General features: G+C 33.9%; 1 protein-coding gene across 1 annotated transcript; it reads left to right on the forward strand.

Moving 5' to 3' along the window:
• The first annotated feature begins 3706 nt into the window (after positions 1 to 3706).
• Positions 3707 to 6562, forward strand: LOC104112553 (pentatricopeptide repeat-containing protein At1g79490, mitochondrial). Its single transcript, XM_018776503.3, has one exon. It carries the CDS (start codon positions 3922 to 3924, stop codon positions 6298 to 6300), a length of 2379 nt encoding a protein of 792 aa, XP_018632019.1. The 5' UTR covers positions 3707 to 3921; the 3' UTR covers positions 6301 to 6562.
• The last annotated feature ends 6009 nt before the right edge of the window (positions 6563 to 12571 follow it).

Raw genomic sequence — 12571 nt, forward strand, 5'->3', positions numbered from 1 at the left:
GGGGTCAAAATGTGATTGATAAAATCTCTGACTTATAATAAGAATTATTGGTTCATAGAAATATTATATTTCACCCGTAATTCTGTGAGTTAAATTTTATTGATCTAAGTTTGGTTCATAGTCCAGAAGACACCAAACCTATTACATATGGACCATACAAATCCAGCAAATCTTACTCTCCTATTCATTACTCCTAAATTCCTAAAATATCTTTTGATGTGGGGATTGTTGATAAATTAATTTATTTCAAAAAATATTTTGGAATAGTATGTGGCTTCTTGCATGAAGTCATATGTACATGTGGCAATATCTTCAATGAAACTTAACCAATTGTCATGCTAAATAACAAGTGGCATATGTGTGGACAAGTGTATAAGTTTCCTATACACTTGTCTTAATTGCTAGCCCTCTTTAAAGCCTATATATAGGCTCACATTATACTCGAAAAGATCATCAGAAACATTCATTTCCTCTCCTTCTTACACATTTTGGTCAGTATGCTTTCCAACTAAAGCTTTAGTAATCTCCATTAATCATTAGCTATTATTTCTTAATAGCTAGCCACTGAAAAATAGAGAAAACCTTTATTTTGCCTTTAAGAAATTTCTATTCTAATTATTCCTTAAGATTTACTAGTGTATTATTTAATTTTGCTGATTCCTGTATCCTTTAAATAAATAGAGATATGCTTGTTTAATCCTGGAGAAATATTTTATATTGCTGAAATAGTTTCTTAGGACAGTGTCTAGCACGACTCAAGTCAATCCGTGTGTTTTCGCTTACAAATAATATCATTGCAATATTATTATCGTTATTTTTCGGTGTCATTTCCCTACAAAAGCTTAAATGTCCGCGGGCAGTTGTTGCCCTACTTAGAGCGGAACAAGATATATAATCGAATTCAAGTGAAAATTACTTACCCACAAATTAGTGATGAAAATATCCTAAAAATCGCCTTTTTCCGAGTTCCAAAACTCAAAATAATGAAAAAATAGCTATCTCTCGAAAATATAAAGTCTACCAAGGGTATTGTATCTACGGAACAAAGGGTCGCTTATGCGACATATCGATCGCATCTGCGATCCTCACTTATAAAGCCCCCCATCGCATCAGCGGAGAAACTGTCACAATTGCGGCTCCGCAGATGCGACCAGAAATGCAAACCTGAGCCCGCCCAATCTCGCACCCCGCACGACCCCCCACCTCGATCATTAAGTAATGAGTAGAGACTTAAAGCTGATCATTAAGTCTCAACAATGTTCCTCAAACTCTTCTTGGTTTTGGCAATATAGGGAACATTTTGTGGGTGAGCTCCGCTGATTGTTTCGCTCTTTGGCAGCTGGGGTGAAATTTTTAATACCAATATAAAGATAGGAGACGGAAGATGGGTAACGTCTTGATCAGATCATTTTGGTAGGGCATACTCCAACTTAAGGGCCATTTTCCAAGTTTGTTCAGATTAGCATCTTTTTGGTTTTTGTGATCAGAGGCGGAGCCAAGATTTGAAATTTATGGGTTGAGTATTCTAATTCTTTTGAGTTAGTAAATTCTAAATTAATAATTTGTAAATAATTCAATAATTTTTTAAAGATAAATACAGAGTTTGGACAAAAGTTATTAGGTTCAGCCGAACCCGTATATGAAGGGCCGGCTCCTCCCCTATTTGTGACGGCATAAAATATTTCTAGTTAGGGCAAATGAGCTTTTGAACAGCCTGAAAATCTAATGCTCTAACTTGGTGAGATGAAAGAATGGCAAACTTCAGACAGTCTCAAATTTGAAATTTCAAACATGCGATTGATACTATCTGATATTTGATTTTGAGGCGGCCAAACATTAATGACCCGCTTGGCCATAAATTTTGTTAAAATAAATTTGGATTTTATTTGGCAAATACATGTTTGACCATAGATTTTACCTATATTTTGGCCAAAATATCACTATTACATTTTTAAAAAATTACCCCAAACTTTTATATTTTATAAAAAAGCCCACCATTTATTATTTTGTAACAATATTACTTTGTCTTCTCGGTCACCTGATAGTGTATCATATAGTTCATTATAAAAATAATAATTTTGTATCAAATTTATTTATGTTCAGGACTATGGTTTGCGATAATATAATGAATGTTATTGATAATGATACTGTTGGGTATTTGTGATAGTTTTTAGAACTTGTGGGTATAAATCATGTATCATGTTTTTCCAAAATAAATTTGAGAAATATATTTTGAAAACTGATGTCCAAACACATTTTCATCTTTAAACCAAACTTCAACCAAATCAGAATTTTCAGAACAAAATTGGAAATTTATGGCTAAACGCTAGCTAAGTAACTATAAATTTACTGTTGTCTAGATAACAACTTGCACCAGTTGTCCCCCTAAGAGATTGGTCTTTAAATATTGTTCCCGTTTTTTACTTGGTTGCGGAAATAGGCCTTTTTTTAGTTTTATATGTGATAGTTCCTCTTCATCAAGAATATTATAATTCTTCAATTTTAGAAGCTTGGGAATTGAAATTCTGATTTGGGGTTGGAAAGTGAAAGTTAATCATTGAGTATTGTTAAAAAATACTGTTACACAAATAGCCAGCCATATTTAATGTTTATTTTTCCTAGCGAGTATACATAAATTATACATTCATTATACATATTTATACATGTATTATTCATGAATTACACATATATTATACATCCGTCGGCTATTTTAAGTTTAAGAAATTAGGTGTGCCGCTATTTGGGTTAAACCTTCTTGTTAAAATCACTTATATATTGATAATTAGTGCTTAAATTTTAATTCAAACGCCGTTGCTAGTGATTTTTCTTAAAATCTCAAAACTCCATTGTTGGTACTTAGAAAGTGTTGAAGAAGATAAAATAAGTCTTTTTGATTTGATATTATTTGATGAAATTGGTGATTGGGGATCATTTGTATTGGTATTTGGAGGTTGTCTTAAATTTGAGATCAATTGGTGGAGATTTGAGGTTGTTTATTCGAAAATTGAAATTGTAAATCGAGAACATTTAGTTGAACAATACATGCAAATTATGATAAAGGATTGTTATACAAATAACTATCCAAATTTACTGTTTACTATTTCTAGTAGGTGTATATAGATTTTGCATTGAATATACACAATCATACACATATTATACATGAATTATATATATATGTATTATACATTCGCCGGCTATATTTAGTTTAACAGATTAGGTGGACGGTTGTTTGGGTTAATTCTTCTTATGATAATTAGGTAGATTTTGATGAACAATTTGATAGATATGACGAATGTAGATAATACAAACTCGTGCCAATCTGGTAGAGTTTAGTGAATATTTGACAAGTACAAAGTCATACCAATAAGGTAGAGAGTTTGTGAGTTATCCAACATAATAGCTAGATTGCATATAGCATGAAATCCTACCAATGATTTTACTATAAGTGAAAAATTAAATTTTTGACAACCTAATAGAATTTATGAGTTATCTAACATGATAGCTAAATTGAATATAGCAAAAACGGGGCTATTATTTAAGGACAAGCTCCTTATAAGGGTGGATATTTTTTTAATTTTAGCCTGTGCCAGAAACTATTTATATTCACTGGCCGAAAAATTATATAAAATCTTTCGGTTATTATTTTGAGAGCGTGTATAGTGTGTTATTTTTTTATCGCTCTAAAAACGGCTACTGAAGAGGCCCGACTTTCACCCGACCCGTTAATACTGGCAGAGCAGGAAGCAGGTGACGTGGGTTTAGGGTTTAGGAAAGCTCATCTCTTTCAGTCTCTCTGCGTAAATTGGGAAGAAGAACCCAATAATAAACACCAAAAAGCAAAAGCTTGATCTCCGGCGCCGAATAAATTTCAGTTCATCTCTCTCGCTCTCTCTACCTCCGATCTAAATAAATGGTTGCACCATGATTTTTTGCAGCCTTCTCTTTTATAGAAACCTGAAACATAGCCGCAAATTAGTCGACATTTCTCGGAATAATCATCGATTTATTTCGGCGAATCAGAACACTGCTAATGTCAATGCTAAAGCTCTTTACTTTTCGAGATACTACTGTTCTGAGTGGACTGAAGATGTAGAATATCTAGATGAATCAGGGAGTGTTATTTACTCAGGGAAAGGAATAAGGTCGGTTGAGCCTGGGGTTGATGATCATGTAATGGTGGGTGGGTTGAAGAAGCCTATTTTGAATGCTTCCGCAGTTGCAAAACTTGTTGAGATTGTGAAGAGGTGGAAGTGGGGCCCTGATATGGAGACTCAATTGGATAAGCTCCAGTTTATACCAAATATGACTCACATTATGCAAGCCTTGAAAGTTATGGAAGATAGTAATGCTTCGTTAAGTTTATTTCGGTGGGCAAAGAGACAACCTTGGTATAAGCCAAACGATGCTTGCTACATTACCCTGTTCGATAAATTGAACCAAAGCAGAGATTTTGATGGAATTCAATCGGTTTTTGATGACATGGTCCTTGATTCTGGCGAAAATGGGGCATCTCTGTTTAATGCTTATAATCGAGTCATCCAATACCTAGCCAAGGCAGAGAAATTTGAGGTGGCATTCTGCTGTTTTAAGAAAATTCAAGAGTCTGGTTGCATAGTTGATACCCAGACCTATAACTCCCTTATCACCGTGTTCCTAAACAACGGTTTGCCATATAAGGCATTTGAGATATATGAGAGTATGGAAAAAGCTGGGTGCTCATTAGATGCATCGAGTTATGAATTAATGATCCCAAACCTCGCAAAGTCAGGACGCCTCGATGCAGCATTCAAACTCTTCCAGCAGATGAAGGTGAATAACTTTCGTCCAGGTTTTGGGATCTTTGCCTCCCTCGTTGATTCGATGGGTAAAGCCGGGAGGTTGGACACATCAATGAAGGTATATACTGAAATGCAGGGCTTCGGGCTCAGACCATCTGCTACTATGTTCGTATCCTTGATTGAGTCTTTTGTGAAGGCTGGAAAATTAGAGACTGCTCTAAGGCTGTGGGATGAAATGAAGAAAGCAGGGTTTAGACCTAACTATGGGCTATACACCATGATTGTTGAGTCCCATGCAAAATCTGGAAAGCTTGATATTGCAATGTCTGTCTTCTTGGATATGGAAAAGGCGGGATTTTTGCCCACTCCTTCCACCTATTCTTCTCTGCTGGAGATGCATGCTGCCTCCGGTCATGTAGATGCGGCTATGAAGCTTTATAACTCGATGACTAATGCAGGTCTGAGACCAGGATTGAGTACTTATACGGCCTTGCTAACTCTTCTTGCCAAAAAGAAGCTTTTGGATGTTTCTGCAAAGATTTTACTGGAAATGAAGGCCATGGGATATTCAGTTGATGTGAATGCTAGTGATGTTCTAATGGTTTACATTAAAGACGGTTCTGTTGATCTTGCTTTAATGTGGCTACGGTTTATGGGTTCATCAGGAATCAGGACGAATAATTTCATAATACGGCAGCTCTTTGAATCGTGCATGAAGAGCGGATTGTACGACTCAGCCAAACCTCTCCTTGAAACATACGTGAACTCTGCTGCCAAGGTTGACCTCATTCTTTACACTTCAATTCTTGCCCATTTAGTAAGATGCCAAGATGAGAACGATGAGAGCCATTTAATGTCGATCTTGAGTGCTACGAAACATAAGGCTCACACTTTCATGTGTGGGCTCTTTACTGGGCCAGAGCAGAGGAAACAGCCAGTTTTATCATTTGTGAGGGAATTCTTCCAAGGTATTGATTATGAGCTAGAAGAAGGAGCTTCTAGGTACTTTGTTAATGTTCTCCTTAACTATCTTGTCCTCATGGGACAAATAAATCGTGCTCGTTGTGTATGGAAAGTTGCCTATGAAAACAAACTTTTCCCCAAGGCTATAGTGTTTGATCAACATATTGCGTGGTCCCTTGATGTTAGAAACTTGTCAGTGGGAGCAGCTCTCGTGGCAGTGGTACATACGCTTCATAGGTTTAGGAAACGGATGTTGTATTATGGTGTTGTCCCTAGGAGGATCAAGTTGGTCACTGGACCAACTTTGAAAATTGTGGTGGCACAGATGTTAAGCTCGGTGGAATCACCCTTCGAGGTCAGTAAGGTTGTTTTGAGGGCTCCAGGAGATGCTGTCTTGGAGTGGTTTAAGAAACCAATTGTTCAGCAATTTCTTTTGAATGAGATTCCATCTAGGGCTGACATTTTAATGCATAAACTCAACATACTTTTTCCAACATCTGCACCGGAAATTAGGTCTTTGTCCCCTCCTAAGCCTCTTGTTGCTGGAAAAGCAATATAGTTATTAATGTGTAAAATGGCTTATATAGTTCATACTAGAGATTTGGTTTCCCTTGCTCTGGTGTGCAAAGAGGTGCAAAAGATATTATCTCTATGTATCAAAATGCTAATGTGTTTGGGTGGATTGAAATTAGATCTGAATCCGTTATAAAGGATATATAGTTGCTTGCATACAAAATACATGCTGGATATGTGTACAGATGCGTGTACCTTTTATTCTTAATCTGAAACTTAATGGTAGTGTTTATTCCTAACTTCCTCCACCTGATTTAACTGGTAAACCTGTTTACTCATGAACCGACGCTGAGTGCCTTTTGCCAAAAGTTCAGTACTCTCGTCAAACAGTAGAATCAAAGCTAATACAGGTGAGTTCCTTCCTAGTCTGATTTTAGAGTGTAAATGAAAAGAATGTCAAAGCTGATGTGTGCATAAGCTGTCCTGGAGACCACCGTTACTGGAAAAAAGAATGTCAAGATAAGCTGAGGTGTGCGCAAGACAACCATTTCTGAAAATACATGATGTTTCATATAATTTGCTCTAGGCATTTTTCTCGCTGCTGAATCTTTTTTTATTAAGTACAGTTGATTCCGATTATGAATCTACCGAGTCCGATGACGATGAATTTCAGATCTGTGATATTTGTAATTCGGAGGAGGTACTAGTCCCTGAATCTTGGATCTCCTATTTCCCTTGGCGTGTTATTTGGTTCTTTTGGATTGATCTTCTTACTGCTATCGGTGGTCATCCGCGTAGGAGAGGAAAAAATTGCTCCAGTGTTCCTGTTGTAGCCAACTTGTACATCTGACATGTTTAATTCCACCTGTTACAGAGTCAGTTTCTGCGGATTGGTGTTGCCATTCTTGCAAGGAAAAGACAGATGAATATATCCAAGCAAGACATGCCTATGTAGCTGCTCTGATTATATTTAAAAGGCGGAACATGTGAAAATGTGCTGCTCTGATTATATTTACTTTTTGGCTTCATCATAGATCATCGCACTCGGTGTTTGAGGAAGGTCTAACACTAACCACCTATATGATGTTAAGGTATGAAGGAGCTGTTGAGAGAAGGTCCAAAATTTTGGATATAATTCGTTCTTTGGATCTTCCAAACAATCCGTTGGATGATATTATCGATCAGGTTCTTTCCTTTTCTTTTTTATACGAGTTTGGTAATCCCTCTCTGTGTTGGATTTGGGTGCTTAGTGTACTGTTATTTTGAAATGGTAAGTGTTAATTAAACAGAATAGCACAAGGATTTGTGCCTGGTTACATCCCCAAAAAACCAACAAGGAAACCCTGACTATCTGTGTAAAGTTTTTATACATTGTGATCACGCTCAGCTATCTAGCGGTCGTCGCAAATTATAATTCGGTTTAAGAGTCCGGAGTCGAATCCCACAGGGAATTAACTCATCAATCACAACTTAATATATCACAAGAATTCAAGCAAATCAATTCTCCAAAATATTCTAATAATGATTTTTGTTTGGTTAAACTAACTAATTGCAAATAATGGAAATGTAGTAAATTTTATCAACTAATTAAGCAAAGAGTTGAAGACAAGATTAAGGAGGCCTAGAGTTATGATTTCCCCGGCTGCTGAAATCCTTCTCGCCACGTTACCTATAACTTCGTCAATTTGTTCTTTGCTGATCGTGAGCACTATACTTACTGTGATTTCTCTCGAGCAATCACAATAACTTACTAGAAATATTTTCTCGAACTACTCTAGCTTGCAAATTCTCACTGCTCACTCTGACCACGACAAAACTTCTTTATCTCTAATCCCGCTTTTAAACCCGCCTTATTGATTTTTCGTGCACCTAGGGAGTGATGTTGTTCAACAACTATCTAAATAGGCTCTAGAAACATATTCCATGTGAGGTAGACACCCTAATTGCTCGGGCATAGTGCCCAGGCACTTACCTCACAATCAAGATTTTTGCCCTTCACTCCCTATTTTCCCAAGTTTCCGTCTCCTTTGTTTGTACTCCCTCTGTTCCACTTTATGTAACGTAGTTACTATTTGGAGAGTCAAATACGGTTTTAACCATATTTTGCAAATTCTTTTGAATATTTTCAATTGCTAACTATAGTGACTTATAGTATTTTTTCCATAGTTTCTAAAAAATTATTAAGCCAAGTTTTCCTCACAACATCCCTATATAACAACCATTCACTATAAAAGCCAAATTTTTCCTCAAAACCGATTTTTTAAGTTGTATTTTACCTCTCTATAACTACTTTTTACCTATAATAGCAACAACCATATTTATAGCAGAACTTTTTTGTAAAATTACCCCTGTATAACAGCCATATCGAATCTTTAAGGTTACTACTAGTAATTCTAAAAATATGCAAACAATCTTTTCCATTAAACAACGTTTCTATCTTGCATAATATATAAAATTTGAAGATTTGCACATGATATCTTTTGCATTGGACAAATTTCAAAAAATATTTAGATAGAAAATTTAACTGTTAAGCTCTTAGATTGTCTTCAATGGAAAGCTATTGGATACATTTTTGCTGAAAATTTGGACACAAACCTTCGCCAATGCAAGCATTGTATTAGTAAGAGAATGAAATCTACGAAATAAGCTACAATTACAAAGTACTTCCATCAATCTTGAAAGAATTTATTTTTCTAGGTAGCTTTAAAATGTCTGACTTAGAGTTTAAGTAAGTATATATTTAGTTATGAATTTATTAATAATGTATTAGCTTTCTTCTATATTTAATTACTGAAATATACAATTCTTTTGAGATTTTGAATTTTTATAGTTTTCTTATCCTTTATATGTAACATTAAAAAAAGAAAAATAATTGATTTTTGGATAATTTTTAGCTATAACAACCAAAAAATATTTAAACGTCAAATGCTGTTATAGGTGTATAATAACCATTTACTATAAAAGCCAAAAAATATTGGAACAAATGAGGCTGTTATAGAGAGGGTTGACTGTATATTCCTTATCAAAAGTTTAAATATGTATATGTTTAGTTATGAATTTATTAATAATGTATTAGCTTTCCTCTATATTTAATTACTGAAATATGCAATTCTTTTGAGATTTTGAATTTTTATAGTTTTCTTATCCTTTATATGTAACATTAAAAAAAGAAAAATAATTGATTTTTGGATAATTTTTAGCTATAACAACCAAAAAATATTTAAACGTCAAATGCTGTTATAGGTGTATAATAACCATTTACTATAAAAGCCAAAAAATATTGGAACAACTGAGGCTGTTATAGAGATGGTTGACTGTATATTCCTTATCAAAACAATTATAATTATATCAACTTATAGTTGTACTAGTCTCTACGTTCGTGCGATGCACGAATATTTTATATCAAATATTATCAAACACGTTTCAAAAGTAATGTATAAAATTCAATAATCAATTTCTTTAAATTTTAATATATAATTCAAACGAACTCATTAATAATATTTTGATACAATCAAAGGACGAAATGGAAATAAACATTCGGTAATCAATTTCTTGTAATCAAAAAAATTTCTCAAGTTGTTTTTAGTAAATTTATTTTAGGAGTCATCATTGTCTATGTAAGAGTAACGTAGTTTCAAAAGATATAAAATACCGTCTATAATAGTAGGACAAGTGAGAGAAGTAGGAGAGAGAAATTTAATCAAAGTTGTAATTAATGCCTGATTGAAATTTTAACAAAGATAAAATAGCCCTAGGGTATAAGCCGCGCTATTTATCTTTCAAGGGAGAGAATATATGAGTAGTCAATTTAGTTAGAGTTGTCGTTAATAACGTAATTTTCAAGGAACAAATAATAGGAGTAGATAATTTCATTAAATTTATAATAATGTCTTATAGTATTTATTTTAATTTTAAAGTATTTACTACATTAAGACTACGGACTATCCAAATAGAGCTATCCATTAAAATATATTGTACAGTACTCTCGGAATAAAGTTACCCAATAAAAGAAAAAAGAAAAAAAATTTAAAAAGTTATTACATAAAGTATATTTTTAGAATATCAGAAAAACCACAAGTCTTATTTTGTACTTTAAAAGTAAACAAAGAGTAATTCTTTTTACTCTCACATGATAACCCAATTTTTTCTATTGCGATTAATGAGAAAAACATATGGCCGGCTCTCTGTTAGTGTTTCTTAAAGTTAAACTTCAAAAAAAATTAAATGCAGAAATTTTACTTGTATGTATCTATATACCAAAGATTGTAATTCTGACTTGGGCTTGGATTCCATATTTGATTTGGATGCTTCGACTAATAAACTAATTTTACGTTTTTGTACATTAATATTATAAAATTCAATTAATATTTTAGGGCTATTTTGGTCTTCCAACATTATATTCGCGCTTTTATAATAATGTAGATAATAGTCATTTTTCTTTTAACTTATTAGCAATAATGGATTTGAATCGCTCCGTTGTCTAAAATAAGTTAAATTTCAACAATCTTAAATAACTAATTGACATATATATTTATCAGCCATTTCCTGGCACTTGTATCTGTACTTGTATTCGCACTGAGATCCATACCCTTGAATCCTAAAATTTATATGATGCCGAATCTGACCTTTAGATTCACACCCGTATCCGAGCAATATAGGCGTCATGGTTGGCAAGCATTAAGGTTGCAACAAAGGAACACGAGGAAGGGGGTGCCATGACTATGAGATAATGTGGTTTAGTGCTTGCGCTTCCACGTATGGAAGGGTTAAGAGTCCTTAAAAGTTGCTTAGTGTAAGCAATTACACGGAGCAAATTGTGTGTTGTAACAATTGTGAAATGGGGCAATCCACCATCAAAAGGCAAATATTGTTGAAAAATAAAATAAAATCCTTTTGGGTAACCGTACATATTTTTCATTATCCACTTTTAAAATTTTCCATTTTTGTTTTCTAGAATATTGCTGATACTTGTATTAATTCTTAATTTTTTAACCAAATTTTATGCATAATTTATAAAAAAAATTGAATTTTATTCTATTTTAATAATTTATATGTGTAAACATTAAAAATTCATGGTGCTTATGTCCTACGCCTCAGTTTAGTTCCCTCCCGTGCTAGGTGAAATGTGCCCCATTGTGGTCCGATTTTTTAAAATCTGGTAATGATCGTAATGGCAAATCTGTTATTTGTCAGATTCCAATTGATTGTACTAACGGATAAGAGTCTGATTTGCCCTTCTACTACCATAAATAGGCCTTATTTATCCTCCGTTTAATTTTTTTATCAAATATGTCCCTACCGTTATACATTAGGTGCATATATATCCCTTACACGTTAAAAACACCCTCCCAACTTTTAAAAGCAACGTGACATCTCCTTATTGGACCAACTGACCCGCCCCATTTTTTATTTCAAAACCACCCGATCCAACCTCTTAAACTACACCCATCGGTAAAAAACCTTTTTTTTTCATCTCACTATCTCCTCTCTCTATCTTTAACATAAAGAGACCAAAATCTAGGATTTACTGCATTATGACCAACTATCTCCTTGAAAGTGTTGAAGTTTTTTTGTTGTTTGTTTTGGGCTTGTAGTTACTGCATTATGACAGTATAATTAAACTGTTTTTTTTTGTTTAATTTGGTGGTAAATTGGAGGTCGTATTATGACCAAGGGTCTGTAAGTTTTTGGGGGTTATAATTTTGCATCCAACAGTCCATCAAACTGAATTCTCAAGTTTGCTAAGTTAAGCAGTATGCAGTTATGCATCAAACAGTCCATAAAACTGATTTTAGTTTTTGTTAAAGATAGAGTTCCTTCTTGTTTGTCATACTGTTATGCTCTTTTGGTAAATGCTAGTATCAATTACCATACTTCATCTAAACACTATTTAAATTTATCCTACAGAAAGTGGCACATGAAAAGAAAATCATGGTTCTCTGTCTACTTAGAAATTTGCAACAAAGCAACACATTCACTAAAAAATATAGAGAATAATATTAAAACATCACTACAACACTTCACTCTTTACAAAAGAAGTACCAATACACTAACTTGAAAAGTTGCACTTAATATATCAATTTCAGTTCATTAACATTGCGGCAACAAATCCTATAAATATTGCCCATGAAATCATAATGAAGATCTTCATATTTAGGACTTTCTTTTCCAATTGACGGACTTTGTTCACTTCCGAATTCTTTAAAGCCTTCAAGACATCCACTATTTCCTTTAATCTGTCCCTTTCAAGAATAATCGCATCCATGACAAAAATCGATATGGTGGAAAACCTTCACAACCCAATGTATGAAGTTAAG

The sequence above is a fragment of the Nicotiana tomentosiformis genome, chromosome 8 (assembly GCF_000390325.3).
Source record: "Nicotiana tomentosiformis chromosome 8, ASM39032v3, whole genome shotgun sequence".
Classification (NCBI taxonomy): Eukaryota; Viridiplantae; Streptophyta; class Magnoliopsida; order Solanales; family Solanaceae; genus Nicotiana; species Nicotiana tomentosiformis.

Coding starts and splice junctions, on each gene's coding strand:
- LOC104112553 (XM_018776503.3), top strand. CDS start 3,922: ATGATTTTTTGCAGCCTTCTCTTTTATAGAAACCTGAAACATAGCCGC.